The sequence below is a fragment of the Ursus maritimus genome, unplaced genomic scaffold, assembly GCF_017311325.1.
Source record: "Ursus maritimus isolate PB19 unplaced genomic scaffold, ASM1731132v1 scaffold_23, whole genome shotgun sequence".
Lineage (NCBI taxonomy): Eukaryota > Metazoa > Chordata > Mammalia > Carnivora > Ursidae > Ursus > Ursus maritimus.
This window is the reverse complement of record NW_024424786.1, coordinates 35,655,732-35,674,613: the sequence shown is the minus strand read 5'-3', so window position 1 is coordinate 35,674,613 and position 18,882 is coordinate 35,655,732. Positions and strand designations below refer to the sequence as shown.

General features: G+C 38.5%; 1 protein-coding gene across 1 annotated transcript; it reads left to right on the top strand.

Annotated features, from left to right (window-relative positions):
- The first annotated feature begins 15,778 nt into the window (after window positions 1-15,778).
- Window positions 15,779-16,735, top strand: LOC103666280 (olfactory receptor 5A2). The gene has a single exon (XM_008694291.1). It carries the CDS (start codon window positions 15,779-15,781, stop codon window positions 16,733-16,735), a length of 957 nt encoding a protein of 318 aa, XP_008692513.1.
- The last annotated feature ends 2,147 nt before the right edge of the window (window positions 16,736-18,882 follow it).

Here is an 18,882-nt window from a genome sequence, read left to right as displayed (position 1 = left end):
ATGAGTCATGTCATGCCCTAAATTAACTAGTCATCCAACTTTATTCAAATTTCAATTCTGGAGCAGGGAAATTAATGGAGGTTCAGCTCTGAAGTTGTGAAACAATCAGACATTTACAATGTTTTTAATCCAAAGGATTAGACCAGATGTACACAGAAGTGCTCTCGTATTAGATCTGAATACACTAATGTAGTTCCAATTTCAAATTTCTCTGTAGTCAGAGCTCTAAGCTATTGACTTGTTAAGAAATGGGGACTCTGGATTTAGACAGCCTGGATTCAGTCCCTAGGTTTACCACTTAGTAAAGGTGTGATCTTGGGCAGGTCACTTGGACATTCCATCTGTCTCTGTAAAATCAGAGATAATGATAGCACTTACTTTTTTACTAGGATCTATATCTATCTATCTATCTATCTATCTATCTATCTATCTATCTATCATCTATCTATCTATCATCTATCTATCTATCTATCATCTCTCTCTCTATCATCTCTCTCTCTCTATTATCTATCTATCTATCTATCATCTATCATCTCTCTCTCTATCATCTATCTCTCTCTATTATCTATCTATCTATCTATCATTATCTATCTATCTATCTATCATCTATCTATCATCTCTCTATCATCTATCTCTCTCTATTATCTATCTATCATCATCTATCTATCTATATCTATCTATCTATCTATCTATCTATCTATCTATCTATCTATCTATCATCTCCTTTAGGACATATCTAACCTATAGTAAGTACTCTGTGTTTATTGTTGTTGTTGTTTAAACCTAAATACAAAGTGTCCTTGATCAAATTCTTAGAATTTTCAGTGAATGAAGCATCTTTCAGGATCAGGGGTTGATTCCATCCTGTTCACATGGATAAGAATTCCCATCACCCCCTGACACACCCACACTAAGTCTCAATCCCTATAAATCAGGAAAGAATTCCCACTGTCAGCAGATCTCCGATGCTGAGGTCCCGTCCCCACAGGAGGAAAAGTGTGGTCACAGGGGCCTCGTGGCTCACAGTGAATGACTCTTATAGGTTTGGAAAATATCTTGATCCTTTCTCGGGTCTCAACAATTTCGAAATCAGTGAAATTACCTTAACTGTCTTTTAAGCTATACTTTCAGCCTATTCTACCTACTTCTTAACATATAGAGAACCTCATAAATTCCATTTTATTTTTCAAAATGGAAGTGTTATTTTATGAACTTAAAAGCAGTATGTGAGCACTGTAAATAATTGGATCACTATATAACGGAAATGTTGAAACTAAAAATCATGTGCAGTTCCTGATCAATGCAAAAAAAAAAAAAAAAGAAAAGAAAAGAAAAACCTGAAAATTATGACATTCTATTTCCTGAAATAAGAACTCTTAACATTTTGATGTATACCTGTGCAAATATATGTATATGTGTGTGGGTGTTTGTATCATAGAACAGAAACCCTCTATAAATTCCATATATCATACAAGCCATTCCAAGTCAGTCACTTCACAGTTTGGGAAGTAATTCTCTATTTGCTCTGGATTTTCTTGCTCAGTTTAGGAGAGCCATTTTATTTTTGATATCCTTAGTTTTTCAAAAATCAATTCATATCTACCCATTGCCAGTCAAGGTCTCATTGACCTTAACTTTCTTCTTGAAGTTTATACATAGAGAGATGCCCTTGGAATTGGGGTCCGCTCTCCTCCCTCTTAATGGTTTCTGCTACAGACTTTTCAGTGCTAAGACCCTCAAATTTGGATAGTGAGAGAATGCGAAGCCACGATGCCATCGTTGTGCAGAATTTCAGAGATCCCGCACACTTATCCCAATCTTGTCAGTATGGTTTTACGCTTTATACTCAGAGGCTCTGCAGTGGTCTGTGAAAGGTGTGTAACTTCCCAGAATCAGGAGACGATTCTTTCCCCTTTAAGACAAGAGAGAGACCTGCAGCAAAGTTTGGCATCATCTAGTACAGACGTAGAGCCACATGGAAAAATTGTGAGCAAAACGAGACAGCTCTGCTGGAGCCTTGACCCATTCACGTAGGCTCAGCCCTTAGTCAGGTAGAAACCTGAGGTTCGTGATGTGATTCAAGGTCATTTGGAGCCTTTATTCAGGTTAACAGTACAAGGAGGGGAATAAAGTGGTGGTTATGATTCTGGGCAGGCTTCAGGACAAGCCTGGTTCTCATCCTGACTCTGCCACTTGCCAGCTGTGGGATGTTGGGCAACTTACTTAGCCTTTCTGAGTTTCAATTCCTCCATTTGTACAATGGGGATAATCGTGACTTCTTAACAGAGTTGTTGGAGAATTGCTTAAGATAATGTGCAAAAGGATCACGGGTCTTGAGATAAGATCTTTGCTTAACAAATTGGGATTGTGATTGCTATCAGCAGTGAATATTCCTTAAAGAATTCTTTAAGGAATGGAGTCCTATTTGAAAACACTTCCCCTCATGTGGTGGGTTGAAACAAGGGGTCTACTTACGGGGCATGTAGGTTTGTAACAAGTGTTTGGGAGTGAGGTTGAAGACTAATGATCTGGGGGGGCGGGGGGGGGGAGGTGTTGATGGGTCAGCTGCAAGTCCGTTTTTGAATGTTGCCATCAGAGGGGAGACTTTCACATTTAAGGATGAAATTTCCCATCCCCAGAAACAGAGAGTGAATCTGGACAAATTGGAACAAAAGGAAAAGCATATCCAGAGTTTTATTCTCGCCCATGGATGCCCTGAATCTTACCCTAGAACATTAAACGGAAGGTATCTTCAGGGCCCCATAGACCACTTTATGTCACTGAACTCTGCTCACAATGAGGTGCTTCTTTTTTTCAGAGAGAAAGAAATCTTCACTGGCAGCAAACTGGGTGGAGAGCTAGTTTGATCTGAATCTAGACCCCCTACGAACCCTATCATATAAGTATAATCAAAAGCAGCTGAGACAAAGGAGGCTCGGTGACCTCAGTGCATTCAGACGCTGAGCTGCATCTTTATGTAAATCACACTAGTCTTTGGGGCCACAGTGAAGACAGGATAACAGTAAAAACCTAGCACAGTAACTTGCACACAGAAGACACTCAGGGAGTGATGGGAAATGATCAAGTTGATTTTCAGTTCAGCTCATCTTTTATCAAATATCTGCAAAAAGTGCTAAGTCTGCCTAGTCTGAGCTTTCACGTAGTTGGTGATGGCGTTAAAAAATGGTATAATGGGAGCACCTGGGTGGCTCAGTCGGTTAAGTGGGCGACTCTTAATTTTGGTTCCAGTCATGATCTCAGGGTCCTGGGATCAAGCCCAGCATGGGCTCTGACCTTGGCGGGGAGTCTGCTTGAGGATTATCTCTCTCCCTCTCCTCTGCCCCTCCCTCCAGCTCTCTCTCTTTCTCTCTCTCAAATAAATAAATAAATCTTAAAAAAACCCCACACAGTATGACAAGGAGAACTTCAGCCAAATTGGGGAGTAGGAGTGGATCATCTGATCTCCCCATCATTCCTGCTCTGGGCTCTGTCCTCTTTATGACGCCTCCTCCCCTCACCCTTGCAGGAGCCTGATGCCCTCAAGGTCTTCTTCCGGGTCTGTCCTTCATCCAAATGTACAAATAATGGATGTAAATGAAAGAGTCCCTTTCGACGTAAGGTGAGCATTCAAAAGGCACCAAAATTTAATCCAAGAATTAAGATTCAGATGGTAAAATTCAGGCCACCAGTTAGAATAGAGAAGGAGGGTTTTGGAGGTTAGAGGTCTCTGTGGCGTTTGGAAAATCAGCTGTGTAAAGTCTGCCTCAATCACAGCACTTCCAAATTGCTTTTCAAACCACTTACTAATAATTGGAGCTCTATTCAAGGGCGTAACAATTCCTTCCAAAATTTCATTCCCTCTTAATTCTCTTTTTAGTTGCAAGGGCTCCAACATAGTTCAGGAAGCCCATCAGAGCAGTGTTAAGGTAAGATTGTGGCTGAATTTGGGGAAAGACAGAATTGAGAGGTACATGGAGAAAAACTCAAATCCGAAGAACTCCTTAGCCATCTATATGGGCTTGTAGATCTAAAGTGCTCTATAAAGCAAGATTAATGTGGGCATGAAGACAAAAAGTAAAAGAGGAATGACTGCACTCACCCTCTTCCTCTTGTTTGTCTGTCCTTTAGCTGATGCCTGTCTTGAGTTTTGCTTTGTAAGGAGTCTAGTCATGCTTCGGTAACTGCTTCCAATCCCCCACCTGCTAATGAGCTGGGAGAGCAAGCTTGGGGCTGGTTTGTTCATCAAAAATAAAAATATCCGCTTGATGCATAGAATGTGTGTTTGTGGGCAGAAAGGTGGATGGAAAAAATAGAAAAAAGAGAGAGAGAATCTTCAAGAAGCTCTTCTGGTATCTGCTAATATCTGCGTTTGGGGTCATTTTGAAAATGTTTCAAAGCTGGGATTGGAAATGATTTTGAGAGAGGTTTTATCCCCTCTCTCCTTGGAGATGTTTCATTACATTTGCCCCTGAGGGTCTTTTTTAAGAGAAAGAAATAGATCACCCAAACCTCACATATTCGTAGTTAATTGATCTCTGGGGTGGTATGGAGAACAGATACTCATATAAATGCTCTGATGATAAATGCTTATTAAACTCCATCCCAATGGCCAGCTCCTCTGATCCCCCAAGGCTATTCAAAATCGCTTCTGGTAGTCCATGATGAATGACCTCAGGATAGCAGTGGAACATAGAGGACGAGATGAGCACCTACTCTGCACAAGAAAGCAGAATTATGTATTTATATGCAGAAAAGCTAAATAAGTTGCTCAAAATTTTACAGCTAATAAGAGATTGATCCAATATTTGAATCCGTGATCATATGACACCGAACTCTGCATATGAACGGTGCGTGCATCTATTTTGGAACGCAACTGCTCATGACTCTGTTGATAAGGTCCATTGTACCCCTCCATTCATAAATCCATTCTCTTTCCACAGAAACCTGGTATCTTTCTCTGAGAGAGACATTAGATACAGGGCTTTTTCCTCTAAAAATTTTAAAATTTACTCTGGTATAGCATAATGTAGTATAAAGATGTAAGACTCTTATTCTATGGAGGGCCACGTACAAATAAAAATAATTTGAAGCTAGACATGCAACAAAAAGGAAGTCATTAATTCATGTGTTTGGAGAGGGAGGGAGAAAAAGAAGAGGTTTGATTCATTTGTTTCTTAAACCGAGAGTATTGAACTTTGATGAGAATTGGAATGGGGGACATCTGAGTAAGCTCAAATGAAGCTGATAATTTTTTTTTTCTGGTAGTAGTTAATCTTGAACTTCCAGTGATGCTGAACCTTCCTAGCCACGAGCATAGTCTCTTACCCTGTCTGAAGAGCCTACCCCCTTTGGGCTTGGGCAGAAGGATGATTTAAGTAATAAAAAAATGGTTCTTTCCAGAATCACTTCTCTCCTCTCAGGCTGCACTACTGTCCTGAAACTAGATGAGTGCTCTTTGATTCTTCTTTTGGAATCTTCCGTTTAAGAGTTCCTGAGAGAAATTTAGATCCATGGATGTTTAGTCAAAACAATGTTCAAAGTCTTCTTGGAAAACTCATACTTAACATAATGTTGATTTATATGTGTCTTCAAATGCCTTGATAAGTAGGGGACATTTTGTTTTCTTTCCATTAAGATTATTTAAAGTTAATTTTTTTGCTGCCATTTTTACTATATCAATGGTTAAAGATATTTTCATTTTATTTAAGATTCAACACTTTTTTTTAAAGATATATTTACTTATTTTAGAGAGAGTGCAGGAGGGAGGGGCAGAGGGAGAGGGAGAGAGAAATTCAAGCCAGACATGGGGCTCAATCTCACAGCACTGAGATCACCACCCTGAACCGAAACCAAGAGTTGAACGCTCAACCAAGTGTGGCACCCAGGCATCTGATTCAACACTTACAATCTCCTAATGATTCATTTTTTAAAATTTTTATTTATTTTTTGATGTAAAGTTCAATGATTCATTAGTTGTGTATAACACCCAGTGCACCATGCAATACGTGCCCTCCTTACTACCCATCAACAGCCTATCCCAGTCCCCCACCCCCTCCCCTCTGAAGCCCTCAGTTTGTTTCCCAGAGGCCACAGTCTCTCATGCTTCATTCCCCCTTCTGATTACCCCCCCTTTCTTTATCCCTTTCTTCCCCTACCGACCTTCCTAGTTCTTATGTTCCATAGATGAGAGAAACCATATGATAATTGTCTTTCTCTGCTTGACTTATTTCACTTAGCATTATCTCCTCCAGTGCTGTCCATGTTGCAGCAAATGTTGAGAAATCGTTCTTTTTGATAGATGAGTAATATTCCATTGTATATATGGACCACAACTTCTTAATCCAGTCATCTGTTGAAGGGCATCTCGGCTCCTTCCACGATTGAGCTATTGTGGACAATGCTGCTATGAACATTGGGGTGCATATGGCCCTTCTCTTCTCTACGTCTGTATCTTTGGGGTAAATACCCAGTAGCGCAATGGCTGGATCATACGGTAGCTCAATTTTTAACTTTTTTAAGGGACCTCCACACTGTTTTCCAGAGTGGCTGTACCAACTTGCATTCCCACCAACAATGTAGGAGGGATCCCCTTTCTCCACATCCTCTCTAACAATTGTTGTTTCTTGCCTTGTCAATTTGGAAGAAACTCAAACACTTGGAAACTAAGAACCATCCTGCTCAAGAATGATTTGATAAACCAGGAAATCAAAAGTCAATTTAAACAATTTATGGAGACCAATGAGAATGAAAACACAATGGTCCAAAACCTATGGGACACTGCAAAGGCAGTCCTAAGGGGAAAATACATAGCCATCCAAGCCTCACTCAAAAGAATAGAAAAATCTAAAATGCAGTTTTTATATTCTCACCTCAAGAAGCTGGAACAGCAACAGAGGAACAAGCCTAATCCACACACGAGAAAGCGGTTGATCAAGATTAGAGCAGAGATCAATGAATTAGAAACCAGGAGCACAGTAGAGCAGATCAACAGAACTAGAAGCTGATTCTTTGGAAGAATAAATAAAATTGAAAAACCACTGGCAAGACTTATCCAAAAGAATAGAGAAAGGACCCAAATTAATAAAATTATGAATGAAAAGGGAGAGGTCACAACCAACACCAATGAAATTGGAAGGATTATTAGAAACTTTTATCAACAGCTTTATGCCAATAAATTAAGCGATCTGGAAGAGATGGAGGCCTTCCTGGAAACCTATAAGCTACCAAGACTGAAACAGGAAGAAACTGATTTTTTAAACAGACCAATTAATTATGAAGAGATTGAAACAGTGATTAAAAACCTTCCAAATAACAAAACTCCAGGCCCGGACGGTTTTCCTGGGGAATTCTACCAAACATTCAAAGAAGAAATAATACCTATTCTCCTAAAGCTATTTCAAAAAAATAGAAACAGAAGGAAAGCTACCAAACTCATTCTATGAGGCCAATATTACCTTGATCCCCAAACCAGGCAAAGACCCCATCAAAAAGGAGAATTACAGACTGATTTCCCTCATGAATATGGACACCAAAATTCTCAACAAGAATCTTGCTAATAGAATCCAACAGTACATTAAAAGGATTATCCATCATGACCAAGTGGGATTCATCCCTGGGATGCAAGGGTGGTTCAACATTCACGAATCTATCAGTGTGATAGATTTTATCAACAAGAAAAAAGCCAAAAATCACATGATCCTCTCAATAGATGCAGAAAAAGCATTTGACAAAATACAGCATCCTTTCCTGATTAAAACCCTTCAGAGTGTAGCGATAGAGGGTACATTGCTCAATCTCATAAAAACCATCTATGAAAAGCCTACGGCAAATATAATTCTCAATGGGGAAAAGCTGGAAGCCTTTCCCTTAAGATCAGGAACATGACAAGGATGCCCACTCTTGCCATTATTATTCAACATAGTACTAGAAGTCCTTGCAACAGCAATCAAACAACAAAAAGGGATAAAAGGTATCCTAATGATTCATTTTGAGTTTAAGACTTACCTAGCAATTCCCAGAGAGTCTAATATGTTCAACTATTTTCCAGAAGTATGATATCATTCACAAATACTGTGCATAGTAACGCTGAGCTCAAAATAATAAAAAATGACAGTGATAGCAATGACTGTTTATAAAATTATTGTGCCAAGATTTGCTAAACATGAAAGTCTTTTAAAAACTGTGTCCAATATATACAATGGAATATTACACAGCCATCAGAAAGGATGAATACCTACCATTTGCATTGGCATGGGTGGATCTGGAGGGGATTATGCTAAGTGAAATAAGTCAAGCAGAGAAAGACAATTATCATATGGTTTCATTCATAGGTGGAACATAAGGAATAGAGTAGAGGACCACAGGGGAAGGAGGGGAAAACTGAAAGGGGAGAAATCAGAGAGGGAGACGAACCATGAGAGACTGTGGACTCCGGGAAACAAACTGAGGCTTTCAGAGGGGAGGGGGATGGGGGATGGGGTAACCAGGTGATGGGTATTGAGGAGGGCATGTGTTATGATGAACACTGGGTCTTAAACGCAATTAATGAATCATTGAACACGACATCAAAAACTAATGATGTACAATACAGTGGCTAACTGAACATCATAATAAAAAAACTATGTCCAAGTTAGTTGGCATTTTAATTAAAACATGTACATTAGGTAGTTGTTTTTTAATGAAAGCATATAGTTAGCTGGCCACAATAATAATATGTATTACCACGCATTTCTAATAAGCTGGTATCAGAATTCTGCAGCTGGAGGAGTGTCTTCTGAGACACATTGGTAATTTAAAAATCAGAACAATAACTCGTCCCACTTGAATAGTTTTTACATAATGGTTTTCATGTAGGTTTCACATGTGATCCGCACACAGTCATACCAGGCTGGTACATTCGTCCGAATCTCACAGATGAAGGAAGAGGTGATGTGAAATCAGTGGAAACCAGTGGACCACACAGATGACAATAGGCAGGCTTCAGACCCATGCCACGTGTTAACACTACCATTTTTAATTCTTTTAACCCGTGTAACATTTCTAGACTGTTCTTTTGTTGTTATGATGCCTCTTTTTAAGAACTTAAAAATCTGATTTGTTTACAATGGTACCTTGACTGTGAACTTGTGACTTATCTATTCTCAGTTACATCACTCTTCTCTAAATATCTTTGTTCATTAGTGTTATTCAGCATTTTCAATATGCTTAGTAAGTTGTCCATCTCCCTGGTCTGGTTTCTTTCCCAGAATTGAACTTCGTGAAGTATTGAGCTAAGGTACTTGAGGGGGCACATGGTACAGTGCTTAGAGCATGGTGGGTTTATAATGTGTTTGAAGATAATCAATTACTATTGCAATGCTAGGTTCTTTTTTTTTTTAATAATAATTTTTTATTATGCAGTGCTAGGTTCTCACATGGATTTTAGTCCCCAGAGGTCACCTCCTAAGACTGACCCTACAGTTTAGGCATACTTCCACTAGGTGGCAGCAACATTCCATAGGAGGGTCTAAAGTAGTGGTCATCTGTGCAGATAATGATTGTTAATACAGTTATCTCGGTTATAATCATGCTGTTTGGGTTTTTAGAGGTCTTTCACTTTAGTTTTTTCTGTGTTAGAGTGAAAAACTGAGGCCCAGAGAGGTCAAGAACCTAGTTTCCCGCAGCAGAATGGAAATTGGAGCTCAGGTTGTATAGCTTCCAGTCTTTCCTTTTATGAATATATATTACATAAATATATATTATATATAAGTAAATCTATATATTTAAGACCTCTAAAACCTCTATATGTACTTTTGTCTTGTGTATTATCTTTGTTTGGGATGCCTGGTGAAAAGACTTTGGATCTATAAACGGTTGACATTTATACTCCTCACTAGAAGAAATACAAACCGAAATAACATTTCAAACTCCAATTTGAGAATCAAGATTGTGTTTTATTGCCAAGCACCTCTGGATTTTTCCCTGGGATTTCTTTGAAACAATTAACCTCATTAAAATAGTTATGCTAAAATAGTAAATGAACATGAGAACAAATCATATTTCAGGAGAAGCTATCTGCAAACTTTCAGATGCATAGAATCCTAGTGAGATAAATTTTGAGTTGAGTCTTAAAGAATTGCATCCTAAACATTTGTAATTCTATTTGAACTTTATTTTCTTTTATGTGCTGTTTGCCTTCATACTTTTGATGTTCACTTTAACTTTCTGCTTGAAATTCTTAAATTTAATCACACATGAGATCTGATATTTTAAAGTAGGGGTAATGAAAGTTTATGGTTATATCAAAGTAAATTTAATAAGGCAAATTTCCTTCCTCATTCTTAAATTTTTTATAGAATAGGTTGACAAATACATCAAATGTCCCCACCCTACATTTTCCTATCCAAAGCAGACATTGATAATATATAATTTGCCTTTTATTCTTGAGTTTCTCAGCGTTATTTTGCAGGTAATCATTATCACTATGATCAGAGTTGTCGTGATGGATGAAATCTATTACCATCCCCTATTATTAGCTTTTCTTTTCTTTAAAAAAATTTTTTTATTATGTACCAGCTTTTCTAATCCCAAGAAAATGTATAGATCATAATTAGGGATTTACCTTCTAAATTATCTGGGATCTTAATTCAGTATCAAAACACTTTTGTAGTTAGTTGGGCTTGACTCTCCTAGTTTTGGGATCTCCTGGGCTGGTATGTCCCCAATATTATTCAAAATGCTTCTCTTTAAATGGAGAACTTCCTTGACTTTTCTCCTTCACAGTCTATTTTTGGAGTCACTTACCTCTCTTTCTTTCAATGATCTCAGTTGCTAAATTTCTTTCCCTAAATTCAGCCTGTTACCTTGTGTGTCAAGAATCTCAGTAATTATATTCTTTCATATAGAAGATATTTTTTTAATAATAATTTTTTATTATGTTATGTTAGTCACCATACAGTACATCCTTAGTTTTTGATGTAGTGTTCCATGATTCATTGTTTGCATATAATACCCAGTGCTCCATGCAATATGTGCCCTCCTTAAAACCCATCATGGGCCTATCCCAACCCCCCACCCTCCTACCCTCTGAAGCCCTCAGTTTGTTTCCCAGAGTCCATAGTCTCTCCTGATTCATTTCCCCCTGTTTACCCCCCCTTCATTCTTCCCTTCCTTCTCCTACTGATCTTCCTGCTATTTCTTATGTTCCATAAATGAGTGAAACCATATGATAATTGTCTTTCTCTGCTTGACTTATGTCACTTAACATAATCTCCAGTCCCATCCATGTTCCTGCAAATGTTGGGTAGGGTAATCGTTCTTTCTGATGGCTGAGTAATACTCCATTGTATATATGAACCACATCTTCTTAATCCAGTCATCTGTTGAAGGACATCTCGGCTCCTTCCATGATTTAGCTATTGTGGACAATGCTGCTATGAACATTGGGGTGCATATGGCCCTTCTCTTCAATTATTTTTGTCATTTAATCAATTTTTAAAAAAGATTTTATTTATTTGACAGAGAGAGAGATAGCCAGCGAGAGAGGGAACACAAGCAGGGGGAGTGGGAGAGGAAGAAGCAGGCTCCCAGCGGAGGAGCCTGATGTGGGGCTCGATCCCAGAACTCCAGGATAATGCCCTGAGCCGAAAGCAGACGCTTAACAACTGAACCACCCAGGCGCCCTATCATTTAATCAATTTTTATTTTCCGACTAAGGTTTGCTAACTTGATCTTCATGAAACAGATTAAATCCTTTTTGTAAACTTTATTCCTGTAGAAAAAGTTTCAAAAAACAGGAAATCAGTGTCTCAAAATTCTAGATTTTCAGAGCTTGAGGGATCCTTGGAAAGTGAGCTGAATTTACTCAGGCCAAGAGAGGTGGGGGAGGGGTTAATTGACTTGCCCACAGCCACATGTCCAGGTCATGGCAGTGCTGGAAGTAGCACCCAAAATATTAAAGGGCAGAGAAACTGTTTTCATCACAATAAAATGTCAAATAGATAGGAAAGAGGTCTTGGCCACAGCCCTAGAGACAGAGTTAATGACGTTATTACTCAACATTCATCGAGTGATTTCTATTCATCGGGCACTGTGCTAAGACATTCTTATTCATATCTCATTTCATTATCACAACAACCTTTTGAGATTGGTATTATAATTATTACACCAGTGTTATAAGGGAGAAAATTAAAAATTAAAAATTTGTGTATGTTTATATAGATAAAATGGCAGAGCCAGAATTTGAACCCAACTCTCTTGTGTGTGGTTTACTTTCAGTGAAGGGTCTCAAAGTGGAAGGCTGCCCACCAAAGCAAAAGGACGTCTTCCTGGACCCAGGAAAAGCTCAGAGGAGAATAAGGCAGGGGACTGTAAATAAGACTCTGGCAGTGGGTGATTGTCCCTGTCCTTATCACCCCAGAGAACAATTAGTGCTCAGAAATGTTTAGTTCTAATGATTGCTAGGCTTTTACTTTGGACCCAGGAGCGAGTGACAGGGCAGCCACATGGAGGAAAAGTGTGGCTACCCATGCCCATTAAAATAATGAACTCCCTAAGGCCATTTTGAAGACTTGGTAATAAAGGAGCAGGGATTCCAGAAGCAGATATTACTCTTCATATAAGGCCAAACTATAAAAAATTGACTGAACCAGAAACCAGGCATAGAGCAGTGGGAAATACAGATAAACTGAAGTTCGTAAAAAATGTTAGTGGAGGAAAGCAACCAATAATTCTTCCCTAGGATGAGATCTCAGGACTCTTCTGCCTGAAATCATTCAGTAAGTTCAGCTCCTTCCTTCCCACCTCATTCACCCAACAAATGACAATTATAACTTATAGCCTATTCCGCATTTCATCTGTAAAAGGGACAGAGTAAGTCTACCCGCTACCAGGGAGGATTAAATGAGTTAATATAAGTCGAGTCCTGAAAACAGTGCCTGGTACTCAATACGCCTTGAATACATGTTTGTGATTGTGTTATATATGGCGTATTATATTATTATAATTGGGCACACGTTATAAGCCAAACACTCTGCAAAGCTTCTGCAGATAAGCAGTGAAAAAATTCATTCATTCAACTAATACTTACTGTGCCTATGTCACAATCACTGTTCTAGGTTAGCGATAGGACAAATCAATAAATAGATCAATAAACAGATCTCCCAGCCTGCCTTTGAGTAGCTTACATTCTGGTAGGGAAGATTTCATTAAGATAAGAAACACCAAACTTATGTTATTTCCTCTTTGGTAGGTTCATAGATTGATGTCATAGTGAAGAGCTGTCTTGGCTTTTCTTGATTTTGGCCGCTCAGTCAGTGAGTGATAGTGGGGAGATTTAAAATTTTAGAAAACACAAAGCTAGGAGTAGTACGTACTTATTTTTAACAACTTAATTGGGATGTCTTTAACATATAGAAATTGTATATATTTAAAGTGTGCAACTTGATGTTTTTATATATATGTATACATTGTGAAAAGATCACCACAATCAAGCTAAATAACTTATCTGTCATCTCTATATAGTTACTCTTTGTGTGTGCGTGTGTGCGCGCCCGTGCATGTGTTTTGAGATTTAAGATCTATCCTCTTAGAACCTTCAAATATACAACAAAGTAATGTCAGCTGTTGTTACCGTGCTGTTCATTAGACATCCAAAACTTATTTATCCTGAATAACTGAAACTTTGGACCTTTTGACCAACATTTCCCCATTCCTGCTCAACCCCCAACTACCATTCTACTCTACTTTTATGAGTTTGACTTTTTAGATTCCACGTATAAGTGAGATCATGCAGAACTTATCCCTCTGTGTCTGGCTTATTTCGCTTAGCATAAAGTCCTCCGAATTCATCCATGTCATTGCAAATGACAAGATTTCCTACTTTTTAAATGACTGAATAATATTCCATTCTCTCTCTCTCATCTATCATCATCGTCATTATCACCACCACCATCATCATCACCATCATCTACCTCAAGTTGTCTTTTTTTTTTTTTTTAAGATTTTATTTGTTCATTTGATAGAGAGCACAAGCAGGGGGAGGGGGAAAGGGAGAAGCAGGCTCCCCACTGAGCCCGGAGCTCAATGTAGGTCTCGATCCCAGGACCCTGGCTGGGATCATGACCTGAGCTGAAGGCAGACACTTAACTGACTGAGCCATCCATGCACTCTATCTCGAGTTTTCTTTATGCATTCATCCATTGATGGATGTTTAGGTTGTTTCCATATCTTGACTACTATGAATAATGCCACAATAAACATGGAAGTGAAACTATCTCTTCAAGATATTGACTTCATTTTCTTTGGATAAATACCCAGAAGTAGGATTGCTGAATCATACGGTAGTTCTATTTTTAATTTTTTGAGGAGCCTCCATAGTGTTTGTCATAATGATTGCAGCAATTTACATTCCCACCCACAGTGCACAACACTTTTCTCTATATCCTCACCAACACTTATCTTTTGTCTTTTTAATAATAGCCGTCCTAACAGATGTGAGATGATAGCTCATTGTGGTTTTGATTTGCATTTCCCTGAAGATTAGTGATGTTGAGCAGTAGAACTTCTTGTAGAACAGTTTTTAATATGATGAATGATAGCGAAACACAATCAGATAGTTGCAGTTGGTTGCAAACATGCATGGGTAGTCAAATTCCATAAAATGATAAAATTCAGCAACTTTCATTTTACCCCTGAGTCTTCCCCAGGGTACTTCTGCCTTTTCATACCCATCCCATTTATATTTCCTCATTTTGAACTTATATCAGTGCCAGCTTATCTTTCTTAATGTAAAATGTATATGGGCTTCCCTGTCTTAAAAATGATAATCTAGTCTGGCCTGATGACATCAAGGTTGTCCCATGCCTATCCTTAAATGTTATCCTTAAATATCGAATGAGCCCTTTCCAGCTTTTCTTGCTCAGAAAATACTGGTTTCTTTTTGTTCTTGACCACCATGGCTCATCCAATTTCAGTCAACTTTGGTGTTGTTCCACCATTCCTCCAACCATGGAGATATTATTCACAGCCCTTCTATCCCATAATGGTGCTGGTTGTGTTCATCCAAATTTTGGTCTTTTTATGCATTTTATGCAGTTACTTGTGTAAAAACTTATTCTATAATTACAAAAAATTTTCTAGTTCTAAGCATATATGCGATTTATATAATATATGTGTATATTTTTTCTCTTAGTTTTCTAACCCGAAAGAATGGATTATCTTCATTATGGGTTAGAGTTGCTCCCTCAAATGGAATATGTCAAATATTATAGCCTGTTGTGTTTAGCTCCTTTTCCAGATTCTTATACTAAAGATATATAAAATACAAGAAATTCCTAATGTTATTGTTAATCTGGGTTTATATTTTCAAGTCAGAAAGTCTAAAAAACCATAAGAAACCTAAATCTAAAGAAACCTTGAGACTCATCTGACTCAAGCTTCCCATTTTTCAGTTGAGAAAATGAGAATCTGGAGAGGTGAAGTCACTTTTCCACAATCCCTTGGGAGTTAGGAATAGAGCTGAGGACAAAACCCAGATTACTGACTCCCAGTCACTCGCTACTCCATTAGACAGACCCTCTTCTAATCAGCAAGATATATAGCATACAGATTTTAAATAGTGCCAAGAAATTATCATGGGCGGACTTCCTCCAAGAAGAAGGCATAGCAGGTGGCTGTGATGTTAAGTTGGTGTTAATTGTTTACATGATCTTCCAGGAAATACCCACTCATATAATGACAAACATAATCAAACATAAATGATCACAGGATTGTTTCTTTCCTTTATGCAGGAAGTAGGTCTATGGTTATAGGAAGGAACAACACAATTGTGACAAAATTCATCCTCCTGGGATTTTCAGACCATCTGCAAATGAAGCTTTTCCTTTCTGTGTTATTTCTGGGGATTTATCTCCTGACCTTAGCCTGGAACCTGAGCCTCATTGTCCTCATCAGGATGGACTCCCACCTGCACACGCCCATGTATTTCTTCCTCAGTAACCTATCCTTCCTAGACATCTGCTATGTGTCCTCCACAACTCCCAAGATGCTCTTTGACCTCATCACAGGGCAGAAAACAATTTCCTTTGTTGGCTGTGCCACACAGTACTTTGTGTTCTGTGGAATGGGGCTGACTGAATGCTTTCTTTTGGCCGCCATGGCATATGACCGCTATGCTGCAATCTGTAACCCATTGCTCTACACAGCTCTCATTTCCCATACACTTTGTTTAAAGATGGTGGCTGGGGCCTACATGGGTGGATTCCTCAGTTCTTTGATTGAAACATACTCTGTCTACCAGCATGATTTCTGTGGGCCCAACATGATCGACCACTTCTTCTGTGACCTTCCTCCAGTTCTGGTTCTGTCATGCTCTGATACCTTTACCAGCCAAGTGGTGAACTTCATTGTGGGTGTTGTTGTTGGAATGATGTCTGTCCTTGTGATCCTCATCTCTTATGGTTACATTGTTGCTGCTGTCCTGAAGATCAGCTCAGTTAAAGGTAGGACCAAAGCCTTCAGCACCTGTGCCTCTCACCTGACTGCTGTGACTCTTTTCTATGGTTCTGGTCTCTTCATGTACATGCGACCCAGTTCTAGCTACTCCCTAAACCGGGACAAGGTGGTGTCCATATTCTATGCTCTGGTGATCCCTATGGTGAATCCTATCATCTACAGTCTTAGAAATAAGGAGATTAAAAATGCCATGAAGAAAGTTGTGCTGGAGCATGTGCTTTCTCATGGGCCTTTGTTTTTCTGACCCAAAGCTAATGTTAACAAAGAGGCTGTGAGCTGGGTAAATTGTGCAGATTTTCATGTAGTTTTGGACTAGTTGATTTACACAATGATTTGTGTTGACTAGACTTTTTCCCCCTTTCCAATATTCCCCGAATTAGTTTACCTATTGGTTATGGGAAAACGGTTTGGCCATTATTGGTTTCTAGAATGAATAGCATTGCATATACTAAGATTATAAATGCTCAATTTAGAAGAAAACTTCACCATGACAAAGACTGAACAACCAGGAATATCAAAATAGAGTTTGTGTCTGTAAGAGGAAAACACTGAAAAGAATGTTAGTCTAGCATTCAGGATGGTGATTTTTAAGGTAGTTTAGGGATATATAGCATAATAACCTGAGGAGTGGGACACTTTTTCTAAAAACAGTTGACTTTCCCTCTTATGTAATTTAACATGCTTCCTTTATGGCATGCGAGCACCACAAGGCAGATACCCTCTCCGGTTTGAGAATCCAGCTATTGTGAGCCACTGTGGGTGATGGGGGTATAGAACTGACTCCTTAAATATGTTAAGGTAAAAGAGATAAAAAACCTCTGATTAGGACCTCAGTGACTGAACAACCTCATGGCTATTTCAATCAGCTATACAAAGAGCAGTCCCTGAGATGATTTAAGTAAAGCCAGGGATTTGTCATTTTAGTCCAAAGTAACTGCTTTCCAGCCAACACTCAAAGTTTCTTAGGAATCTATAGAAGAGGAGCATACTGTCATTTGGGGGAAAGGTTCTATGTTTTCACCAGTTTTGTGATAAGTTCTAGGATGGAATTTAGCCTAGGAATTGAAGAGAGTGATTTTTCTCCTCCATATTATCTCGGAACTTGTTATGTGTCCTTGAACCACCAGTAAACAACTGGCATACATATATTCAGCTGTACCTACACTTGGTTGGTCATAAGTGAATAAATAAGTATCTCCCTGTATGTCCTTGGACAAGTTACTTGGGCTCTGTGTGCCTTAGTTACTTATCTATAAAATAGGAATAATAATAGTAATTATCTCATTGGCTTATTGTGATGAATTAAATGACTCAGTATATACGAGCGCTTAGAATAGTGCTGGTGGATAGCAAACGCTTAAGAGGTGAGTATTATTATTATTAAATAATATTTATTTATCACCATTTGAGCCAAAGAAATAGAAGGTATTTCCCCAGTTTGGTAAAAAATGTGATCTTTGTGATAGCTTTGATACATTGGAAAGTGGGTCAGCAGAGACTAGAGAGAAAGTTGTTCAGGTATTTATTAGGTATTCTTAAGTCATCAGACCTGCCATTATTAATCTCATGTCCACCACTTTATAGGTAGGTGGCCTTATGCAAGTTACTTACAAGCTCCATTTTTTCTCATCTGTACAATGAGGATAATAATTGTATCTACCTCACAGAATTGACGCAACAACTGAGAATACACATGAAAAGAGCTTAGCTTAGTGCCTGGTGTATTGTAATACTTAATAAATGTTAGCTCATATTATTAGTCAATTTTGTATGAATCAAGTGAAATCCAGGTTAATGTGCTAAAAAAAGGCAAATTAGATAGCTTTGGGATATCTACTCAAACTGAACATAATAGTCTCACTTAAAAGGCATGCCTGTACCTCTCACCTCTGCTGCTTCTTCTGCATATAGGAAGCAGTCATTAGGAAAATGGAAAGAACTCAAGTTCATAGAAGTGGCCACACATGGAAATGCTACCTTTGTGCCAACTCTTACCAGCTACCTGGACACTTTGCCTTTCCTTATAGCCAGTTTTCCCCTCCACCTTTCCTTCTCTGGACTCTAGTTTACTGAGATCTTACCTTTCAATTTACCTTTGGTAGCTAATCTTAAATTCTCCTAATGCCAAAAGTCTTTGGAACAAAATGAACAAACAAATAAAGGAAAATATGCTTCATGCTTTGGGCTTACATGGAGCTGTCACTGGTCTATCTATTATCATCTCTAAATTTTTTTGAACAAAGATTCTGAATATAAGATCTTTAGAAAAATATCTCTTGTTCAGCCACATACGTGTTCGCTGCTAATGGAAATTTTCTCCTTGCATTGAGAAGATACAACGTACTTTTGCAGTTTCCCCAATTACCAAAGAGAAAATAACGATCATTAATA